The 23,563-nt window shown below is 43.9% G+C and overlaps 1 protein-coding gene across 4 annotated transcripts in view; it reads left to right on the forward strand.

The window, feature by feature from the left end:
* The window catches only part of WRN (WRN RecQ like helicase), a 110,490-nt gene that overhangs the window by 80,642 nt on the left and 6,285 nt on the right, over positions 1–23,563 (forward strand). For all 4 annotated transcript variants that reach the window (XM_084625914.1, XM_084625917.1, XM_084625915.1 and 1 more), the window contains exons 24-33: positions 175–345; positions 425–522; positions 2,584–2,659; positions 3,842–3,915; positions 5,133–5,205; positions 5,597–5,709; positions 8,220–8,334; positions 11,806–11,937; positions 16,440–16,602; positions 21,442–21,665. In XM_084625914.1, coding sequence (XP_084482040.1) covers positions 175–345; positions 425–522; positions 2,584–2,659; positions 3,842–3,915; positions 5,133–5,205; positions 5,597–5,709; positions 8,220–8,334; positions 11,806–11,937; positions 16,440–16,602; positions 21,442–21,665 — 1,239 coding nt within the window. The remainder of the gene's footprint in view (positions 1–174; positions 346–424; positions 523–2,583; positions 2,660–3,841; positions 3,916–5,132; positions 5,206–5,596; positions 5,710–8,219; positions 8,335–11,805; positions 11,938–16,439; positions 16,603–21,441; positions 21,666–23,563) is intronic.

The following is a 23,563-nucleotide window of genomic DNA, read 5'->3' on the forward strand; positions in this document are numbered from 1 at the left end:
GGTTCTCCCATATTTCTGGCATTTTCAGTCTTCTTCAACTTTCAGTTCCTCATTTTAGTAATGATGGCTTATATTCGTACTGGACTGCATGACTATTTCTGTGCTTCACCAGTTATGGTGGAGTAGTTTTTCTAGGAAATAAGGAGTCTGACCAAAATGTTTGAATGATTTCAGAATTCCCAGCGTCTCCCAGACAAGTACCGAACTCACGCTCTCTTTGGTAGTGGAAAGGACTGGCCAGAGAATTGGTGGAAGGCTTTGGGCCGACAGCTCATCACTGAAGGGTTCCTTAAAGAAGTTTGTGGTCGAAGCAAATTTGCAACTCTGTGTGAGCTTACTAAAAAGGTAATCTTGTTGTAAAACCTTCCTGTGAGAGGTTTCTTTTGGCAATGTAAAGTTGAGTGACTTGGTCTGTATCCCACAGGGTAGAGACTGGCTATGTAAAGCTAGGAGTGAGTTGTATCGGACTCTTCTGCTACAGCCCAGTGAAGAACTATATCTTAGGAAACCTCACACTCAAAGGTAACCACAGCCATATATGTTATGCATGTGTCACTTTTATGTTGCAGGAACAAATATGTGAATCCCGCTACTGAAGACTTTCTGTGCCAAGGAGGAGGTTTCTGCACTAAGGGGTTTTTGGTTTGTTTGTTTTTTTGCGGGGGTGGGGGATATCTCTTGGGCACAGTCTTGCTTGCATAAGAGGGACTACGCTCCTCAGAATCAATGGTTCCCTCCTCCGTGGGGACCACCCCAGTTTCCATATTACGTCTCATGCTGGACTTACTGGGGCTATGGGGGATCCATATATATGACATCCCAAATCTCTGTGATCCCACTGGGAGTCTAGACAGCCCTCTCCATGCAGAGAATAGCCTGAATCTTCTCAAGAACTAATGGAGGAAGAGGAGGAACCGTATCATGTGGAACCACCAGCTCCAACAGAGTTGTCATCTTCATTGCCAGACAAGGAGTTTCGTTGGCTTCACCATCACCCCCTGATGGTTACAAGCAATTTTAAAATCTTCTGAGGAGGGTCACGCACACGCTCCAGATCCTTCCAGAGGAAGTGCAGGACACCCCTCATAAACAATTGGACGTTCTCCAGAGAGCTAGTCCCCAGTAAGGTGGCACTTCCCATTAATGATGCCATCTAAGGGTTAGTTTACAGTAGAAGCGCTATAGTAGGGCTACACTGTTGTGGCGTGTCTGGTGAAGATGCTCTATGCTGATGGGGGAGAGCTGTCTCGTCGGCCTAATAAAACCACCTCCTTGAGAGGCGGTAGCTGTGTTGGAAGAAGCTCTCCCGCCAACCTAGCGCTGTCCAGGACTTAGGTTGGTGTGGCTTAGGTCAGGAGTGGCTTATTCACTCCCCTGAATGACGTAAATTATACTGTCATAACCTGTAGTGTAGACATGCCCTTACAACCAGCCAAGACAGTCTGGCCACTTGTGCTCCTACTCGAGAAACAACAGAAAAGTAGTACTCTGTGTCATCTAAGGAGGTGCCCTTAGCTTCATGTTTCTTAGTCCACCTATCAGTGAAGATTGCCTTTCTGGTTGCCATCACCTCAGCTAGAAGAGTAGGTGAAGTGGGGGCCCTTATAGCTGAGCCACCTCACACGATCTTCCATAGGTGTTTCCCTGAGATTACACCCAAAATTCACCCCCAGAGTAGTCTTGGAATTCCATCTAAATCAGACCATTCTCTTACCGGTCTTCTTCCCAAAGCTGCATGCCACCAGTGAGGATAGGAAACTTCACTCTGTGGACACTCGTTGAGCCTTGGCATTCTACCTGCAAAGGACTAAATCCTTTAGACTTTCCCAAGACTGTATCCTTCAGAGCAAGTGAGGGTGAAACAATCTCTTCTCAGATACTTTTGGGCTGCATCCTGCTGTGTTATGAGTTAATGGCTACCTCTACCCCGCAAGGTGTGAGGGCCCACTCAACCAGAACCCAAGCTGCATCAGTAGCTTCAGTTAAAGATGTTCCTCTCCTGGAAATCTGTAAAGCTGGAAGTTGGGGTTCTGCTCATTACCCGCTGGTGCAGGCTTCTACAGCTGATGCCTCCTTTGGCAGAGTAGTCCTCCAGTCGATGATACAGCAGGGTTCCTTGCACTCTTCTCAGTGACTACTGCTTGTGAGTCACCCAGAGTGGAACACTCATAGGGACCATCACTTGACAAAAGAGAAGTAACTTACCTCATATAGTAACTGGGGTTCTTTAAGATGTGTGGTCCCTATCTGTTCCATTACCCACCCTCCTTCCCCTTTGCTGCGGAGCCTTCTGCTAGGGCTATTTGCGGTAGAAAGGTAACTGGAGAGGTGTTCAGCCCATGCCACCACCTGTGCCCTCATTTTGGAGCACGAGGAGGAGAAGGGAGCAGGTGCAGACCAATGGATGCAGCTAGCAAAAAATCTTTGGTGGGCCACAGATTGCAAAGAACTCCAGTAACCTTTCTTTGCTCTCTGTATTCTGAAACCATCCTCTCCCAAGGTGTATTTTGAAATGTCAGCCTTCTTGTAAGAGTGATTATTTTTCTATATGTTTTGAATACAATTGAATTCATTTTCTTACAGCAATAGACAGATAACTTTGGTTGCAGGACCACATTCACCAGATATGAGGTCAATAAAGCTGACACCAGAGAAACAGGTCTGTATTTCAGAAAAATATTACTTATCAGACACTTCATTATACTCTTTAGTGATGTGCAAGTGAGCTTACAGATCAGTATATTTAGCTATAAAGTCTTCTCCACATATTTGAAAGCTTAAGATGCACAGTAAAGCAGCACACAATATAGGATTTACAGATCATTTGTACGATAGTTGAGAGTTGTGTGGTGAACAAAATAATTGGTACACTGAAATATACTGAACACATTAATGTGTGAAAGTGAAGTGTAGTATTAACACCCAAATATGCACTACCTGCTTCACAAAAGACACAGAATCATAGAATATCAGAGTTGGAAGGGACCTCAGGAGGTCATCTAGTCCAACCCCCTGCTCAAAGCAGGACCAATCCCCAATTTTTGCCCCAGATCCCAAATGGCCCCCTCAAGGGTTGAACTCACAACCCTGGGTTTAGCAGGCCAATGCTCAAACCACTGAGCTATCCCTCCCCACATGGAAAATCACAATCCCTTCCTTGGGATTTTGTAATCTAAATGTTTACAGATGACATGGAATGAGGGAGTGAGAAACAGCAGTAACACTCTGCATAGTGCAATCTCAGCCATAACTCTGGATTAAGTTATTTATCTGGGATTAAATTAAATGTAAACTAAATGTAAAGACCGCCACTACAGTTTCTAAAGGGTTTCAGAAAATGGGGTGAAACTCCAATGCCTACATTAGTGCAAGGGGCTGAGAGGGAACCCTAATTCTACATTTCTTAGAATTTTCTCAGTTTTTCTCAACATGAACATATTTTACCATAGTGGCTTTTTTATGTGAAGTGTTTATTCATTCATTCTGTAAATTGTTGTTTTATAACAATTTCCTCTTGTACTGTGACTAAGGTTAGAAACTTTAAATCTGTTTTCTAATGAGAATCAATATACTGTAACACACATCTGCTTTTTACTCATGTATGGTGTATATTTGTAATAATGTACTAGAGGGACACCAGATACAAAAAGGAAATAATTTTTCCGTTATGCAACAGACTGTAGTGTGTTTTGAAAAAAATCGATCCCTTTCTTTACTGACTATCTTTGAAACAAATTGGTATAAAAATGTAAATGAGTATTTTACTGTTAATATTTGTATTGGGAAAAATGTGGATGATATCTTTGATTTTCTGACTTGGTTTTTTTTATTTTTAAAACAGACATATTTGCAGGAAATGTTTTCTTATCAAGGAGCAAGTAAAATTTCTACAAGGGGCAAAGTCTCAAATGAAAGGTATAATGGACTAAATTATTTCTGCTCATCTCTCTTTCTCTACTTATTCGTTCTTTCCTGTGTTGTGGAGGTGGTATCTGTAGAGCAACTGTCAGAGAAGAAAGTAAGTCTGTTTGTGGTGTAAACTGAACTTTTCTTTTTAATGTCTCAAATCATTAGTGTGAAAATAAGTGCTGTACAGGTGTCAGACTTCATATAACCTTTAAGAAACAAGGTATAATCTGTCCATCTGAAAGACTTCAAAAACAGTATTAAGAGAGCAAATAATTTTGATAGGAAAATTAGGTAAACACTTTTAATTTTGCCTCACATGACATGCTACAATGTCACAAAATGTAAGTTAGGTCATGCTCTGAAGTAGGTAGGGTTGCAGTGTGTTAAATGGCTCTTTAAAACATCCCACATTATTTTAAAAAAGTGACTATAAAATACTTCTATTGCCGATTACCTGAACTGAACCAATAACTGAACATTTATATCATACAATTAAGTAGACCAGAACTGTTCAAAAATTTTAACAGGCCTTGTTTTCTGCACACTACAAATCCATGAGCCTTTTTAAATGCAGCTAATTCAGTCTGTTTTGGGTTTGATTTTAGGGGTGTGTTTAAACTCTAAAATTAAGACACATTTTCATTTGTTGACCTTTTAAATTCAGATGCAAGGGAAATAAACATAACAAACATTAATTAAAAACCAAGCTATAAAATAGCTTTTATTTATTCCAGGTTGCTTTGCTGGTCACTTGGTTTTGGCTTAGTTGCTATTTTTTGATAACTTGATACCTTTTTTGGATGGGTCCGGATATGTGATACAGTGTTTGGATGGGTCCGGATAATATAAAACGTAAGAATCGTTGGTTTCTGTGCACCTTACAACGCTGTGTCTGTAGTGACACAGCCAGGCTGTTGTAAAGTGCGCAGTGTAGACATAGCCTAAATGGAGAAATTCAGCAGCATAGTTATACTGGTATAATTGTATTGCTGTAGTTATACCAGGATAACTCCTAGTGTGGACTCTGGTGTGTCTATGCAGATGTGTTTTAATGCAAATGGCAACTAGATTGGCTGAGACCACCTGTCTGGCTGGCTCATATACACTAGGACTCCCAAACCTACTAATCTCAGCAGAGCAGAGCCGGTGCAAAGTGAATTGATAAATTGATCTAATAGGAATATGAATGTCACATTTTATTTTATTTTTTTTAAATTTAATAGTGACCTGGTGCAGTCACCAATCAAACTGAAATCTCCAGAACCTGCTGTTTCATCCAGAGAGAGGGAACTGCACGTAAGTCTATTAAACAGAAAGGGCATCTGCTTGTGTAAGAAATGCATTAAAATTGTGCTTGTGTACATCTAACGCAGTCCTAGAGACCATCCTTGTTCCTCCAAAGAGTCAACCAGAGAAACTGCTGTTAAACTGGATTTTTCAGCTTTTACCCTAAATTTTAGGAAGGTGCCTTGAACTGGAGTCCTTGATGAGAATTTAAAAATGTTGAGATTATGGTGTGGATGTGGTTTAGATTCTGACTGCTCATCTGTTTTATTTTTGGGTGGTAGTTTGCTTTCTCATGTAGAAGTTTTCTTCCCATACTTTAATCACTTCTAAGTCCTTGACTTAAAGTGTTCTTTAAAGCAAAGTCTTACATGTATTCATACTTTGGCTTTGTTCTTTACAGACTGTTCTATACAGTAAGCTGCTGGCAGCCAGACAGAAGCTAGCCAGTGAGAAGGATATTCCTCCGGCTGTGTTGGCAACAAATAAAATATTGGTGGACATGGCCAAAATAAGGTAAAGTCTTCAGTTTGAAAACCACACAAGTCCAAAGGTGCTCTGGAGTCTTACTCTCACTCCTGCAAGCCAAGTTAGTAACAGAATTATGTTGATGCATTACTTCCCATGTGCCATAGATTTTAGGTGTTGTACATAAACATATTGAGGAATTCTGTTTTTCCACATGCTTCCAGTTCAGTAACTTTCTGCATCAGCAGAATTATTAATCTGACCGAATTTTAAAGAAAAGCTTCTCATTTTGGTACACTGTTACTATCAAGAGGTGCAGGAAGAACTCCTCAAACTGAGCGCTTCTGCTGTGCGTGTGTCTGAATTTTGTGATCACATAAATTCTGAAAATGTATGTGTAAAGTTTATTAACATTTTTAGTAGCCCCAAGGATATTGTAGCTACCTCCATTCCACATGTCTAGGGAGCTATGTGAACTCAGATGGCATGCAGCGAGAGCAGCATTGCAGTTATTGCTTATGTTGGTTTAGCTCTACAGGTGAAATTTGACTGCATGTATCAATTACTCTGTTTCTGAAAGTACCTTGTCAAGTCAACCTTCACCACTGCCAGGGATGTCTGCCTTCATGGTCCATTTATCAGCCTCTCCCACGAGCAAATTCATGCTTTCTTCCAAGCCACCACTTATGCATGAAGCCTCTCCCTGAACTAAGCCGTAGAGCAGCGACCGTGTCCTTCTTCAAGACCCACTTCTACCATGCTGCATATGGTAAAAGGCTAGGCTGCTGGCATCAGACATGCACCTTGCTCGTAGCTTTGGGAAAAAACAACCTAAAACCTGCAAATTTTACTCGTACCCAGCCTTTGTCAACATGCCTTCCTGGCTGGCTGGAGAGGGGATGAGGTGCAGGGAAAGCAGCAGTGTACCCTGCTCAACCCTTCCTTCCCTGCTCCCTCTGCTTGTCCTTTTTATTAGCTTATTGCATTTGTCTTCATTTGGATTGTACGATCTTCAGGGACTGTCTCTTACCCCGTCACCTGACCGGGACTCTGTGCACTTCTGTACTACAAAGGAATAATCAGGGTGTTCCAGTAAAAATCTCCAGAAAGATGGAGAGAAGAAATGAACTTCCTTACATGATTTCCCACTATAAAAGCAAGTATTGTAAGACAACCCATCATATAAGGAATGGTTCTGCAGTGTGTTGCCTAACGCAAAGTCATAGGTGCCCAGTCTGTGTCACTAAAGAGGACTGACAGCATGAGGTGGAGAAGTTCTTTCACAGGGTCGAGATCCATGTTGATGGCTCCAGCTGCTGGGAGCATGCAGACACAAAATGGCTCAGCTGGATATGTTCGCAGGCAAAAACTGTCAAAACACTTCTGCTCAATTCCTGTGGGATAGGCAGACAAGTTCTCCCACAAGGCACTATGATCCAAGCCATAGAGTGGCCACAGCTGGTGAGGGCATGAGGAACCCAGGATATGATGGTATTCACCTACAGAAGCTGAAGTTGTGACTGGGTCTGCGTAGTCCAGTATGGATGTGCCAGCACAGGTGTGAGGCTTGGGTTTCCTGTGCAGTATGGACACTCAAGTGCAGGCTTGGAAACACTGAGTCTGCAGGTACAGGTCTCACAGACAGGTTTATTATGCTGTGTAAACAAACCCATAGAGTTTAAAGCCAGAAGGGACTTCCAGATCGTCTAGTCAGATCTCCTGTATATCATAAGCCACCAGTTCCACCTAGCACCCTCACGCCAAACCCAACAATCAAAATTACACTAAAGATTTGCAGTCGATAGGAGACGAGGCTGTACTCTGTCACCGGGAAAGAACAGGAGGGACCAAGGTGCACGAGTGCCTGAGGTCCCTGCAGTGGCAGGGAAAGGATAGATGAGATTTACCCAGATAATCCGGGCAAGTCACCCCCATACCCACACGCTGAAGAGGAAGGTGAAAACTCCCCAAGGTCCCTGCCAGTCTGACCTGGGGAAAAGTCTTCCCTGACCCCACACATGGCATTCAGTTGGACCCTGAGTATGTGAGCAAGAACCAGCCAGCCAAGCCCGTGAGAGACTGAATGCTCTGTGCCACTTCAGAGCCCTGTCCTCCCTGTCCAGTGTCCTGTCTCCAGCCGTGGCCATCTCTGATGCTTCAGAGGAAGCAGATAAAAACAAAAAACCCAGAATAGATTGTAGAGGGAATCCCTTTTTGACCCCTGCAAGTGGTTGAAACCCAGTTTATAGCCAGTTTGCCATGACAGAACATAAAAAAAAATACATTAGTTATTAGTTGCAAAATAATGTATGTGCCAGAAAATATTAAGGGCTAGCAAAAAGCCACACACTTCCTCCACAGACCTTTTTATAAGACCTTTGAAAAATAACATGACTAAAACGCAGCCAGTGCTGTGATGGCAGAGTAATCACCTGTCAGTGTAATCTGTGGTTAAAGCGGGGATTGTCATTCCTGTTCTGTTCTATACTTCACGTTCCAAAACATAAACCAGCAAAGCCCGGTAACTCTCCAGCGTGTTCTTGTTCTACCCGAAATAGGCCTACGACTGTTGAAAATGTGAAGAGAATTGATGGCGTATCTGAAGCAAAATCTGCCATGTTGGTTCCTCTCCTGGATGATATCAAGGAGTTTTGCCATGCAAATAACCTGGAGGTAAGATTTTTTCCTTCAACAGGGCCTTCTGCTTCCCTGGTGGAGCCCTCGAGATCTGCCTCAGCTTGTGATTTACAAGTTGCATTTTTCAGGCTTTCTGGCATGGGTCCCTGTCCTTCCTCCAATTACAGGACAGGACTCGTGTTGTAGCCTGTGAACAATCCTCCTGAATCACCTCAAGTTGCTGATACTGAGCAAAGCCCTCCTCTCACTCCTCCGGGCTGATTCTGCTTCCTCTGCAGCAATGAACGGCTGGGCCTTGGGAGTGGCATCCAGCTTGTCTGGTTGGCCGTGTGGTGGATGACAAGTAGGCCGGAGAAAGTGGGCTTCTAAATAGGTTTCTGAAGAAGTTTTCAAAATACAATATCAGCTCCTCTCCTTTCATTTCTTCTTGCCCTTGTTTTTCCCTTCATGTTCTCCAGTTTCCCATGTTCTTTCTCCCACCTCTTGTTAAGGATTCTTCCTTTCTTTTACCCAATCTGTCTGTGGCGAAGTAGATGCCCTCCTGAGGGTAGCTCCTGAGATATGACCGTCTCATGTACATCATAGCTAAGCATCCTGTAGGTTACTCAAGGGGCTATCTTCATCACTCCTTGAATAACTGACAAGGCTGGCTACTGGGTTGAGTGGGTAAGCTTGGTCTCCCACGCCCTGGACTTGGCATGTCATGATTACAAGCTTCTCTGTGGGCAAGGGTGCTGGAACAATTTATATAGTGGGGGTGCTGAGAGCCATTGAACCAAACTGCAAACCCTGTATATGACGGAAACCACTTCAAGCCGGGGAGTGCAGCAGCACCCTTTGTTCCAGCACGTATGCCTGTAGCTGTTCATTTCTTCACATATGCAATGGAAATCATTTTGATCCAGAAGTTCCAGGTTACACAGTGCGTAATGATACTGGATACGTTCTATGTAAATACCTGTGGAACAGATTAGCAGCCATGGCTCGCCTGGAGAACAAGCAAAACACAGGGGCGTTGAGAACCTCATTCCTAAGGTGGGGAGACTCTCATCTAAATCCCATGTAGGCCTCAGCAATTCAAGGCTTGGCTTGATCTCTCTATCTGGCGAAGGGACTAGAAAGTGAGGAAACACTTGGCCTAATCCCCCTCCTCCTGGCAGCTGTGGAGCAATAATACCTGCTGTGAGATGAGCCCTACAACAAGGTTTCTTTTCAATGGAACCTGTTAATGGCCACAATCAGAATGCCCATGTGGTGCTGGTAACAAAGAAAGGAACCTCACTGTTACTTCCCCAAGAAGGAAGGCTAGATGGCAGCAGTGGAGAGGTTAGAAATTAGTCCATGCTTGGGTACACCAGTGTTGTAGTTCCTAGATTTCTGGGAAGGAAATCTTCTGAGTATGGGATCAATGCACACATCTTGTTACACTTAGAGGAGGGCTGATTATTCACCAGTTCCCCAAGCTTGCTTTCCGTTCTTTTAGAAATCATATATAAACTCCCTAAAATAGTGTGTGGCAAGCATCCAGTTTTTCTTAAAATAGCTAGTAACTATGCAGCCTGTTTTTAGGATTCATGGTAAATTGCAGACTGAGCTCTTTTATCATCAGTGCTCTTTTTCAAAGTGGCTCGGTTTATACAAAATCAGCATTCCAGCTCTTGACTTTCAGTGGCTCATATTTGAAAACAAGCAAAATGGGTTTTGTTAGCCATTGTTTTTTTTTTTTTAAATTGTATTGATTTGCGGTGCTAAATGTGGACCAAAGCCTTCAGTTATTCACTCAGGCAAAATTTCCAGTAAAGGCAGACTGCAGGATGTGGCCCTAAACATAGTGGCTGGCAAATCTGTAGCGGAAAGAAATAGATATTTCTAATTATAATGAGGACTGCAGAAGTCCTGGGTCTGTGCTGTTCGCATCTGATCTTAAATGTAGGAGGTTCCTCTCAACTCCCCAACACCGACCCCATCACTGAACTCCTGTCAGTGTCCACCTTGAGTCCTAGGACCAGTCTCAAATGTAGCTTGTACTGGTGTACATGCCGTCTTTCTTCACTCAGGTTTCCTTGCTGAGCTGATTGAATTCCTGTCTGGTTTGGTGCTTCAGCCACTGAGGCGATTGTCCTCAGTATTTTGAATGTCCTTTCACAAAATAACTGGTGTGGATGGGTCCATTGTCTCGTTGCTGCCATGACAACCATGGAACTGTTTCAGATGTTTCTGGCTCAGCACACAAAGCTGGTTACACTCCAGATTTGATATTTGGGTTGGGGTTGGAGACTGAGACATATGGAATTCGCCTTTGTCAGGGTCAGACTATTGCCTGTCATGGTTTGAGGGCAGGACTCACCTTTGCTTCCCATTTTATTGGTCCATCCTGGGAGACTGGTGGACCTGACTGTTCTGAATGAAGGATGCTTTGCTCAGTGGACCCACTCTTCCAATATTCTCACTGAACGTTATGATTCCCTTCTTCTGGCCTAGTGGACAGAGCACTGGGCTTAGATTTGGGAGGTCAGAGGTCTGGTCCCAGCTCTGTTGCTGATCTGCTGTGACTTTGGGCAAGTCATTTCACTGCTCCATGCCTCAGTTTTGTGAACTGTAAAATGGGGATAATGATACTGACATCCTTCGTGAAGTGCTTTGGGATCTACTGATGAAAAGCATTAGATATTATTCTGTCCATTACTATCCATAGGGTGGCACCCTGTCCCAGTGTGCTTTCTTTGCTGATCATTGTGGCGACAGACAAAGCACCAGGGGGATTCTGTGCTACCAGTAGTAGAAATCGTGTTCTGAGTTTTTGCACTCTTATGCTTACCCTAGATGTGAAAGGATTCTTATTCTCCACTCTAGCGCCTGCAGAGTCCCAACCAGCAGATACGTCCAGGCAGGAAGAGTGCCTGCCGAACTGTCTGTGCTTGGGTAGAGATGAGTGTTTCCCACTGTTGGGAGGAGTTTTCTCTCTGCTTCACAGATCAGGTCGCTGGGATGCAGGCTGTGTTGGCCTCTTCCGTGAAGGCAGAACCGTGTGTGTGTGGAGTGAGGTTGGGAGAAGGAGTCTTGTCAAGTTTTTAAAAACAAATTCGTAACTTAGAACACATAAAAATACATGTTTATTTAAAAATAAAAGATTACTCTACATTACTATATTACGGTACATATGAGTATCAAACTTTCTTAACAGTGCAGACTAATTCAGAAACTCACCAACCAGTCTGGTGTTTGTCAGTCCAGACACCAGTTATTTTGTGACCCCTCAGGTATGTTAAGCAGACTGTCCTATAGCTTGCTTCAGCACACGTGTGTGTACGTGTGCATATGAATTATAAGCATCCATCTTGGGGTTGTTCTACTGTTTATGTGTTGAACAGTCTGACTGTACAGTCCAGTTTGCTCAAAGTCTAGCTCTTCCATTTCCAATTCCAGAGCAGATGACCAGACAGGATGATTTCTTGGGCAGCTGTTACTGGGCTTCATTCCTGCTTACTCTTGTTTGTCACCCTACAGACAGACACATTCCCTACTTGTGGATCTAGGGAACAGCAGCTAGCAGCCCTCCAGAAGAGAGGTGGGTGCAGCCCCCTTCCGCAGTCACAGCTCATAACATACATGCTGTTCCATGAGAAGAACCAGTCTTTGGTAAGTTAGTTCCCACTGGCGGGGATGTGGATATGCTGGTTGTCTAAAATAGATGGTGGAAATATTGTGTGTCTGGGGATTGCAAACTTGTTAAAACATGAGCCTTGAGGGCCAGACCGAGTTAGTTGCTGCTGTTCTCTTAAATCCTCCCTATGCTGCCAATGAGCCCCTGCTTTTGGAACACCAAATCCCTGCCATATCTGGAACAGAATGCCCCATCTGCACTGGCTGGCCAGGCAGCACTGGGAACTGTTTTTGCTATAACTGTGCCATTTCCACCTCCAACTGGACTTATCTCTTAACCCACAATAGTCAGATGGAAGCATCTTTCTGTACCATAGCACTATGGCATAGACACAGTACATAGGGCTGCATGTAGACATTTCTCCTGGGCTGGTGAGTACCGTGTCCCTGTTCTGGATATAAAAAAATCAAACCCTTTGCATTGTACCTCCATGTAAGTTTCGAATGGCCTGAAAAAAGCCCCACAGGAAAATTCAGTGTAAAATTGAAAGACTAAATATCAGTGCAACTTTCTGATTGAGACTTCCAAAGCTGTGATTCTTTCTGTACCCTGATCTCAGCCATGTTACTCAAATCTGCTAAGACAGGCACTTGGGAGTTGGTAGTGCACAAAATATTGCATATGCACAGTTCTGGGAACCGTGACTTGGAATCACCTTTTGTGCATTTAAGGGCAAATCTGCCCTTGTAGCAGAGAAAGGCCCCAAGCATCAGACCAAGTGTAGTTCTACCCAAGAGAGAGGATTTGGAGGTCTGCTCACCAGGTAGGCACCTCTCTGTAGTGCATACAAGGGGTGGGCAGATGGCGCAAGGACAGAGAGAAGTTAAGAGTTTAAATGGAGAAGATTAATTATTTGGGCAGCGGATAGGAATGTTGACCCAGATTCAGCCCTTATACAAACGGTTTTGGAACACTTGGTACACTTAAAAACAATGGGTTTGTTTCTCTTGACTAAAGTCCACCTAGCAGCAATGGCAGTAGTCCATACTCATGTAAAGGTTAAAGCCACCTTCTCATACAGTCTCATGAAAACCTTTTTTAAAAGTTTATTGACTCCATATCCCCCAGTTCATGACCCGGTCCCTCCATGGAATTTGAATTAGTACTAAGACAACCTATATCTTCCCCGCTTGAGCCTCTACGGGATTGTTTTGTTTCATCTTTCCATAGAGACAGCTTTTTATAATAGCAATTTCTTCCACCAGAAAAATTAGTGAGTTGTATGCACTGATGGCAGACCACCTTCCCCATACTACTTTTCATAAAGATAAAGTCATCTTAGACCACATCCTAAATTCCTTCCAAAGGTCGTCTCGGAGTTCTGTATCAATCAGAATATAAATTTACTTGTGTTTTTTTCCTAAACCTCATTCGCATAAAGGGGAGTCTAGATTACATTGCTTAAATGAGTGCTCTTAGCTTATATTACCTGATAGAATGAAGAACTTCATGTCTTGTCCAAGTTATTTGTTTCATTTGCTGGTACTTCTAAGGGTCAGGCCATTTCAGCACAGTTCCTGTCCAGACGGGTTAGACTTTGTATTGAGGAATTTTATCAAAAAGCTTCCCTTTCTCCTTCTGGTCCTCTTAGAACCCATTCTCTTAGAAGGGTAGGTACATCTGTAGCAGTCTCCAAACATATTCCTCGTATTGAAATATGCAGGGCTGCTCCATGGCGTTCAAGTCACACTTTTACAGGACCTTATGCATTGGATCTGGCATCCAGCTCTGAAGCACAGTTTGGCAGAGTGGTGCTTCAGTCATTATTTAATTAAAACTCTGCTCCCTCCTTCCTTATTTACAGTCCTGCGTGTCTAACTGTCCCGAGAGTGGGAACATGCAGAGGACACTCGAAGAAGTAGTGAAGGTTGGGTGGTGGTAACTGGAATTCTTTGAGGTGTACTCTGCGTGTTCACACTCCCCACCTGCGTTCCCCGCTCCTCCAGCATCCTAGTTTTAGTGTTAGGTGGCATTCCACTTTTGTAGTTGGAAAGAACTGAGATGGCAGTAGCGCCAAGCCCCCCTTTTATAGCCACACCCACAGAACGCGCACCGATGCTGGGGGCAGGGGAGGGATGTGCACTAACGCGCACGGCTAGTAGAAGGTTGCACTGCCCTGGCTGCTCCCAGTCAGCGTATCGCAGGAGTGAACATGCAAGAGTCTGTCTCAAAGAACTCCACTTACAACTAGCCAACCTTCATTGCCTAATCATAATGTGACCTTACCAGGGGCTTTGCATTGGACTCTTTATTAATTTGTTATGTAGGCTGAGAGCCATAGCACACTGGGAGAAATATGCATGTTGCTCTGTGCCTTCGAAGGCGGGTTCCATAATCCATTGCTTTTATATCTGTTTTGTTCAGCTTCTCACTTTTTATTGCTCTTCGATCCATTAGTATGATGCTGAAATAGCCTCAAGCTTCTCTTATCCCTCCCAAGAGTGTGTGAGTGAACTTGTCAGATAGTCGCTATATTAAAATGCCCAAGGACTAATTAACGAGAAGCAATAGAACAATTAGCGTTAGGTAATTTGATGCCCAGTATCAAATAACCGTGATTATTGCATTTCCCCTGTGTGTATTGTCTGGGGGAAAGTCAATAAAAGAAACATAAAGCCTAATTCTTTCAGGGAAAATAATTAATTTTAAATCCAGCCAGTAAAAAAATTCAACTCTAGTCAAGCAAAATCAAAGATGTTGCCCCAAGATTGTGGTAATGGAGTCCACCTAAAAGAACTTGAAATACTCAGCTTTTGTTTGTTATCATTTCTATTCTGGCGGTGCCAACAGTGACATTAGGACTCAGTGAGGGTTGCTGCATTTACAGATCTCTTGCAGTTAAGGTGTAGATAATTGGCTGCTTTATTGAGGAATGTTTTGGGCTTTAACAAACCGAACGTTACAAGTGAGCTGAGCTGATTACACAGTTACAGCTACTAGGTTATCATTAAACTTCTCTCCATCACCAGTGAAATCCTGTTGCCCTGGAAATAGCTGTGGAAGACCCAATATGCAGTGAAAATAGGATTCCCTTTGCATGGTGCAGACTGCCATGCTCAGAGACTGATCCGCATCTTCCAGGTAGCAGAGCAGAGCTTGGTGGTGGCTGTCTCCATAGGGGCGACTGTGAGCAGGCCAGAGGTATAGAGCAAACCATAGAGATGCACTGGCCCTATGTAGCATGTAGGTCCTGGCAAGAGCTTATTGTCTCTCTTTGCTCTAGCCCCATGACAGTGTAGTAGCAAGTCTGGAGCGGCTCCACGGCCACTGCTAAAGGATGGAGCTCTGGGTTCTGCTCCTTAGACATTTGAACTCAGAGCAGAATCTTTAATATGCATGGGATTTCAGGGTCACAGTGAGAGATTGCTCTCCAAGCCAGCAATAATATTTTGAAGTGAAACCTCTTTACAGATTGGATTCAGTATCTGAAAGAGATCAGTAAAACGTGCCTTGTAAAGTGGTTTGGAGTTCTTGTTGTGTAGTCAAAGGCGATGGTCTCCTGTTCTTGCTGTTGCTTTGTGAAGCAGCATGCACCATGCATTATCATTTATTATTTGTATTACCATGGTGCCTAGGAGTCCCAGTCACCGACCACGACTCCATTGTGCTAGGGGCTGTACAAACAGAACAAAAAGACAATCCCTGCCCTAAAGAGCATCTCAGAGCAATCTAAGCATAAAAGAAAAACCAACAGATGAATACAGACAGGCAGAGGGAGTACAAGAAAACATCAGAACATGACAGCAGTGGTCTCAGCACACCAGCAGCGTAACAGTTGTCATGTTTTTTGTAGGCCTCCCAGCAAAGGAGACTTTTGAGGGCAGGTCTACACTACAAATTTACATCAGCGCAGCAGCACGGATGCAGCTTTGCTGCTCTAGCAGGCCTGGTGAAGACGCTGTAAGCTGACGGGAGAGAGCTCTCCCATAGGCTTCATAACTCCACCTCTGTGAGAGGCGGGAGCTATGTCGGCAGGAGCAGCTCTCCAGCTGACATAGTGCTGTCTATCTGGGGGGTTAAGATCAGTATAATGATGTTGCTTAGGGGTATGGATTTTTCACACCCCTGAGCGATGTAGTTATTACTGAAGTAAGTATGCAGTGTAGACCAAGCCTAAGGAAGGTTTTGAAGGAAGATAAGGAGTTAGTTTTGCAGATGTTTATCAGGAGCTCCTCCCAGGCAGCAGGGCAGCATGGGAGAAAGCACCAAGGTGCTAGTTTGAAAATTTAGCAAGTGGGCAATAAAGAATGGAGCCGTGGGCCAGCTGGAGGCAGGAACCAACCTTTTGATAATGAAAGATCAAAGGTAAGTGGGACTAGGCTGTGAAAGGTCTTGGAAGTGAAGACAAGAAGCTTATGTTTGATACAATTGAGAAAGGGCGAGTCAGTGGTGGGATTCAAAGAGGGCTTTGGTTCTTTTGTTGTTAGATCTCATACACTTTTAATACTTCAGATTTCTTCTCTCATTGTTTCCTCAGAAGAGTATATGTGAAAGCAGGTCTCTGCCTCTCACTGTGGTTGGCTCTCATTTATTCCAAGCCATGAAAGCTGGCTACCCAGTCGACTTAGAACGAGCGGGTCTGACTCCTGAGGTTCAGAAGCTTATTACTGATATCATCCAAAACCCTCCCATCAACTCAGGTGAGAAGCACAGCTCTAGTCTGAAGGTCTCAATGACAGTCATTGGGATATGAATAAAGCAAACAAGAAACGTATGTATCCTGTTTGTTCCTTTGGTGAGAATTCATCACTCAAAGGACCCATTCCTGAGCCAGGCTGAGCATGGCAGGGCAAAGGGCCTTCCCCTTGGGTTTCAAGCCAATGGGAGATAAGGGTGCATGGCAAGCCACAGCCTCAAGCCGTAAAAGAGAGGAGGAGGGGAGTTTTCTTTAAGAACTTCTTAGTTGAGTGCAGACACAAGATTGGTGTCTCAACAATATGTAAAAAGATCCAGACATAATTTTTTAACTGTGTCCGTATTTAGGCACCTAACTTCAGCCTCTGAGTTTGAAAATGTTGGCCCCAGTGAATAGTTAGGCATCAGCAGCATGCCAAGTGAATCCTTGAAAATATCTTAAATTTCCTCACATTGCAAACCTGGGTCATTTAAGATACTGGGGTGATAAAGAGAACCAGACAAGTAAACTAATAAATAGATTGTTACCTGCATTTTAAAACTTATCAGAATTCTTTAATGTTAGATGGGCACCTGATTTAAGCTCACAACTGGTAGCCCCAAAGCAGGGTTTCAATTTCCAGCTCTTCCACTGATCTACTGCTTGGCCTTGGGTGAGTCGTGTCATCTCTGTGGTTGTTTCCCCATCAGAAGGAAGTAGCTATCATCCCTCCGTATTGCAGGTGAGGTAATGGAGAAGTTGCATTTGTCATTTCTAGCAGAGCTGGAGATAGAACCCAGATCTCTAATATGGCAACTATTGATGATGATCTTCATTCTATTTAAAAGGACACCAGTTACAACTGTAACCCACACACCTCCTGGGTGTGGTGTTCTGTTCCATTTAGTGGCACTGAGACCACTTAGAGAGAGAGAGAGAAAATGAGTCTGCTCTACAGCCTTAGCTAAGAGTCAGTTGGCTTTTAGCTCATGCTGTAGAGGCTCTTACACTAAGCTCCAGAGGTCCCCGGTTCAATCCCGCCCGCCGACAATTACGGTCTGTTGGCGTTACACAGTAACAATAAGGAAAAATGCTCCGAGTCTTCTCTTCTTTCCATACCCCCAACTCTACTGGGGCCATTCATGAGTCATTGCCATTCGCAGGAGGAAAGCATGGAGCTTAGAAGAACCAGAGGAGTTTCTGGGAGTCTGAAGGCTCATTCTCACCAGTTCAGCAATTCCCTGCTGTAGAGCTGGGCTCTGTTATTTTTGGACTTTGTACACTAAGCTGACCTGTAGGTAGGTCAGTCTGCTGCACAGTGATCACATGCAACTTTCTAGGGCTTGTGGGCCCAGATGCAATTCAGCGTTGTACCTGTTAAACAGCACTGTCAAGATCAGCTTCTTATCTGTACTACAGATAACCCCATAAAATCTGAATGACTTCCACAGGGTGGAGTGTTTAGCTCTGTGCATTTCATTCAGCTGGGACAGTGACACCTGGCTGCTACGTTTATAGTCAGTCACTCCTTTGTTTCCATGTGCTAACACAATGCCGTGGTGTTTGGGCTGCAGCACTCTTGTTGCAGAACTTGTTGAACAATCTACTTCCACTTAACTACAAAAATCAGGAAAACACTTCTGTTAAGCTTTTCTGTAAGGTTTTGGGTGTAAACTACTTTTGTCCCTTTTAAGTAAAATGAAGAATGTTGTCAGTATTTACCAGAGATGATTCATTTGTATTCTGTGCATCACTTTATTTCTGGATAGCAGAGTGTGAGCAGCTGTTAAGTGATAAACAGATTTCAGACTAGAAAGAAGACGCAGACTTTTAACATTGAGGTCCATCACTGGATGGAGCAATTTGCCCAGGGATGTGGTGGATACTCCATCACTTGAAGTCTTTAAATTAAGATTGCTTATTTTTTTATAAAAGATCCGTTCTAGTTAAACCACAGTTAATTCAGGGAAGTTGTCTGGCCTGCGTTATGATCACAATGGTCCCTTCTGACCTTAAACTCTGTGAATCTGTGAAAGTGTTTATGAAAGGTACCAGTGCCACCTTATGGTGTGTAGTGATTAGAGGGGCAAGGGAGAGTTGGGGGAGGAGATTGAGATGGAGAGGTGGCCATGACATTAGGGTAGGTGATTGCCAGTGACATCACTCGATCATTAGGGGTGTGATTCTGAGGATAGGGGAAGAGGCTGCAGAGGGATGCATTAAGGAGAGTGCAGGCAGACCTGTAGCATGAGAGTTTGGCTTGTTTGGATGTGCCGTCACCAGGGTGGCTGATGTGATTACAGAGAAGTCCTTGTTATGTCAAACTAACAGCAAATGATATTTGTGACAAATAAGCACATACAGGAACTCCTCACTTTAAGTCATCCCGGTTAACATTGTCTCGTTGTTATGTTGCTGATCAATTAGGGGACATGCTCGTTTAAAGTTGTGCAGTGCTCCCTTTGGCAGCCGCCTGCTTTGTCCACTGCTTGCAGGAAGAGCACCCGGGTGGAGCTAGCTGGTGGGGGCTTGGAACTAGGGTGGACTGGCAGCCCCCCAGCAGCTCCCTGCTCCTCTAAGTTCCCTGTGCAGCAGCTGCCCAGCAGACTATCAATTGCGGGCAGTTCAGCTGTCCCTCCCCCACTGCCATGTGCTGCTCCTGCCCTCTGCCTTGGAGCTGCTCCCCGAGCCTCCTGCTTGCTGTGCAGGGCAGGAAGAGGGGGGCTAATGTCAGGGTGTCTCCCTCCCCCCTGCTCCTGCACCCTGCATACCCCATCTTCCATAGAGCAGGGGGGACACAAGACAGTCCCGGAGGGAGCAGCTGAGGTGGGTCTCAGCTTGCTGATCTAATTAACAAGGCAGCGTACTTAAGACAGGAATCAGCATATTCAAAGGAGAAATGCGCGCGCGCACACACACACACACGATGTGTGTCTCTGTCTGCTATGCTGTCTTCCCTCCCTTCATTCCTTCTGCCTTGTAGAGTGTGAGGCTACATTAACAAGAACGAGTTAACCCTTGAGGATTAGTTCATCGTTTAGCAGCCAGGCGTTCCCTGGGAAATATCCCACCCTCTGACCTCACCACCTCAGCCAACCTTCACAATCATCATTGCTGTGTGCCAGTATTAAATTGTTATGTATATATAATATAGTCTTTTGTCTGGTGAAAAAAATTTCCCTGGAACCTAACCCCCCCCATTTACATTAATTCTTATGTGGAAACTGGATTCGCTTAACATCGTTTCGCTTAAAGTCGCATTTTTCAGGAACATAACTGCAACGTTAAGTGAGGAGTTCCTGTACCTCCCTTAGGCCAAGTTGCAAAGGACTCCTAGTATACTGGCTCATATTGTATGTGATGCAATGCCTAAGCACTTGGCTGAGTTGGAGTTAGTCCAGTTAGAAAGTGCCTTTCATGACCTTAACGCGTGGAGAGCATGTTATTCTGGTTAGTCTGATTTTATCACAGATACTTGTAGTAACAGTGAAATCCCTGAAAGATTATTTAGGTAACACTCAAAGAGCTGGAATCATGCACAGCTCTATATTTACTGTAAATGCTAAGCATTATGGCTGGAATTTCAAATAACCCTCAGGGAGCTCAAACTCATGAGGCTCCTTTGACAGTCCCACCCTGTATCTATAAGTGGGGATAATAATGCTTACCTACGTCTCGTAGAGCACCGTGAGAACATTAGGTGGCAAGCATTCTGCAAGTGCTGTTACTTGTGGTTTGTGGTGGTGAGGCTGACGGCTGTTCTTTGAATCAGTGCAGGGAGGGCAGTTCATTATCCCAGCACCATAGTTTGGGGGCTGATGAGAGAGGCACACAAACTTCGAACTAAGAAAATGACCACTGGTCTGGATAAAAATGAAGAAATAACAGACGTTTGTGGCTAGCATTTATTGTTAAAGTTAATATTGTGATTGGACATGGTCCTTTTTGAAAATATTTTGTTCAAATAAAACAACGAAAATGCCACACCACCTTCTTATGCACCAACTTACAGGTACACATTCCTACGCTATGAGAAGGAGATATTGGAAACATATTTTTTCTTTATTTTTATTTTTTTATAAAAGTGTCCTTTTAGCATTTGGTCAGTTTTTAGTTTCTCTGAAATTTCCAGACCCCTTCACACTCCTGCTATTTTCAGTGAGCCCAGAAACCCTTTTAGGAGCAGTTAGAGGGCTATCCAGACACCTTCAACTCACTTTCAGCTGCATAAACTCAACTGAGTGCTTGGAGAACTCCAATTTCAGTTGGACAGAAAGCGGGGGTTGCACTGGCCAGTGCTGCTGAAAAGTAGCTGGATCAGCAGGGGAGGAGTTTGAAATGACTTATTTTCTGTGAGCCCCTGGCTCCCATCTACTACAAATCATAGGTGGACAGACTCCTACAGTGCTCCTCTTCATTAAGAAAGTGAATTAAGGGCATTGTCGATGCAATGTCTTAAAATAAGAGGAAAGCTGTAGAAGAGCCTAGCTGCCTTTAAAGTACAGCACCTGGCTAGAGATGAGGAAGGAAAGTTGGGGAGAAGAGTGCGAATGGCTAATTGGACCAATTATGACTGCAGTGGGGTTGCATGACTGTAAGTGAGGTCAGGATTTGCTGTTTGGGCTAATATTTTCCTTTCTCATGAAGTTCAAGCTGTGAACTGTATTTTATTGTATTGTTTAACCCATTCCATGCTGTAAAATATGCTGTGCTTTAATGAGGGGAAAATTCACTGGCTGTTGATGTTCAACCCTCCTTCCCCAAAGCTCAACAGAGTGCTCCTGGAGCTCTAATTTGGACAAGGACTTCAGGAACTTGTGGGGTTTACTAAAATATATATATATATATATATTATCCCTCCAAGATGTAACCAGAATGACAGCGATTAGAGCACTGGTCCCTGCAAATATCGAGCTGTACCTGATCCGAATGGCAATTGCGCTGCTGCAGAAAGGGTGTGGAAACGGGCAGCTGGGCCAACCGTGTGAGTCAGGCAAGAAAAGCCTCTCAGCTGAGTGTGAAGGGCCGCCGGCCAGCATGGGGCCAGCCCAGAAGAACAAGGAAGGAATGCCATGGACTGAAACAGAGGTTAGTAAAGCAAGTTATAAGACAGTCTGCTTCTGCAAAAAGAAGGTTTATTTTGTAGAGATGTCGTAATGTTTGATTTAAGGTGCTTTTTATAATGCCATTAAGTGGTCTTCTAATTAACTTCTTATACATCAGGTACCAATGAAAGTAGCTGCATTTTTAGCACAATTCAAGTTTTGAACGTGTTGTTAATCACTGAGATCAGCTTTGCATAAGACAAACCTATGTGCATAGGAGAAACCCGTGTGCTTTCCTGTTCTGTGGGTAAATGATATGAATGCCCTGAAGTGTCTCTTCCTGCACTGTTCAGACACTACCTACTCCTGTATGGAATTACGAAAACCTTGTTCAGACTTCCTGTGTGACCTCGGCCAAGTCACTCAGGCTCCCTGTGCCTCAGTTCCCCATCGTACAGTAGGGATAATGCCCTGCCTTATGGGGGTGTTGTGAGGGTAAACACATTAAAGATAGTGAAGTGCTCAGATGCTATGGTGATGGAGCCCTATGAATGCCTAAGATAGATAGATTGGAGACTGTGCCAGGCATTTAGGAGCAAGATGGACTTCTGGACATTCTGACCCCTGGGCAGCAGAGTTCAAAAGCGCTACCTGACAGGTCACTCATAAGAATGGCCATACTGGGTCAGACCAGTGGTCCATCTAGCCCAGTATCCTGTCCTCTGACAGTTGCCAATGCCAGGTGCCCCAGAGGGAATGAACAGAACAGGTAACCATCAGGTGATCCATCCCCTGTTGCCCCTTCCCAGCTTCTGGCAAACAGAGGCTAGGGACACTTCAGAGCATGGTTTTGCATCCCACCCATTCTGGCTAGTAGCCATTGATGGACCTATCCTCCATGAATGTATCTAATTCTTTTTGAACCCTTTTATAGTCTTGGCCTTCACAACATCCTCTGGCAAAGAGTTCCACAGGTTGACTGTGAGTTGTGTGAAGAAATACTTCCTTTTGTTTGTTTTAAACCAGCTGCCTATTAATTTCATTTGGTGAGCCCTAGTTCTTGTGCTCTGAGAAGGAGTAAATAGCACTTCCTTATTTACTTTCTCCACACCAGTCATGATTTTATAGACCTCTATCATGTGTCCCTCCTTAGTCGTCTCTTTTCCAAGCTGAAAAGTCCAGGTCTTATTAATCTCTCTTTATATGGAAGCTGTTCCATACCCCTCATCATTTTTGTTGCCCTTTTCTGTACCTTTTCCAATTCCAATAAATCTTTTTTTGAGATAGGGCGACCAGATCTGCACGCAGTATTCAAGATGTGGGCATACGATGAATTTCTATAGAGGCAATATGATATTTTCTGTCTTATCTGTCCCTTTCCTAATGATTCCCAACATTCCAACTCCTGAATGGAATGTAGCACTGTGAGATTGCAGCTGAAGGGCTGTTTATGCCAACCTGGGTACGTATGTCTATGCTGGCACTGTGGCTATAGAACCACATGAGCAGGGGAGTTGTGTTGCTCTGAAAAGCGGAATAACTATGCTAGTAAAAGTGGAGGCTTTTGTCAGAGATAAAATAAGCATGAACGTGTTTCAGGTTTTGCTGAAAAAACGTGAGTTTTGCTCCAGTCATCATTAACTTAAAAAAATTTGTATTGTCCGCTAACTTTGCCACCTTCCTGCTTGCACTTTTTCTAAATAATTAATACATATATTAAGTAACATGGGATCCAATATGGAACCTTCAGGTTCCGACTCTTAACCTTTTGCTGATGAACTTTCACCATTTATTCCTACTTTTCGTTTCTTGTCTCTTAGCCAGTTTTTAATCCATGACAATACTTTGCCTGTCACCCCCTGACTACTGCAGAGTTTCTTTAGTAGCCTCTTGCTGGGGATTTCATCTTAACATTCCTAAACTCTCAATCCACTTTACTGG

The sequence above is a fragment of the Lepidochelys olivacea genome (genome assembly GCF_965140295.1).
Source record: "Lepidochelys olivacea isolate rLepOli2 genome assembly, chromosome: 4".
Lineage (NCBI taxonomy): Eukaryota > Metazoa > Chordata > Testudines > Cheloniidae > Lepidochelys > Lepidochelys olivacea.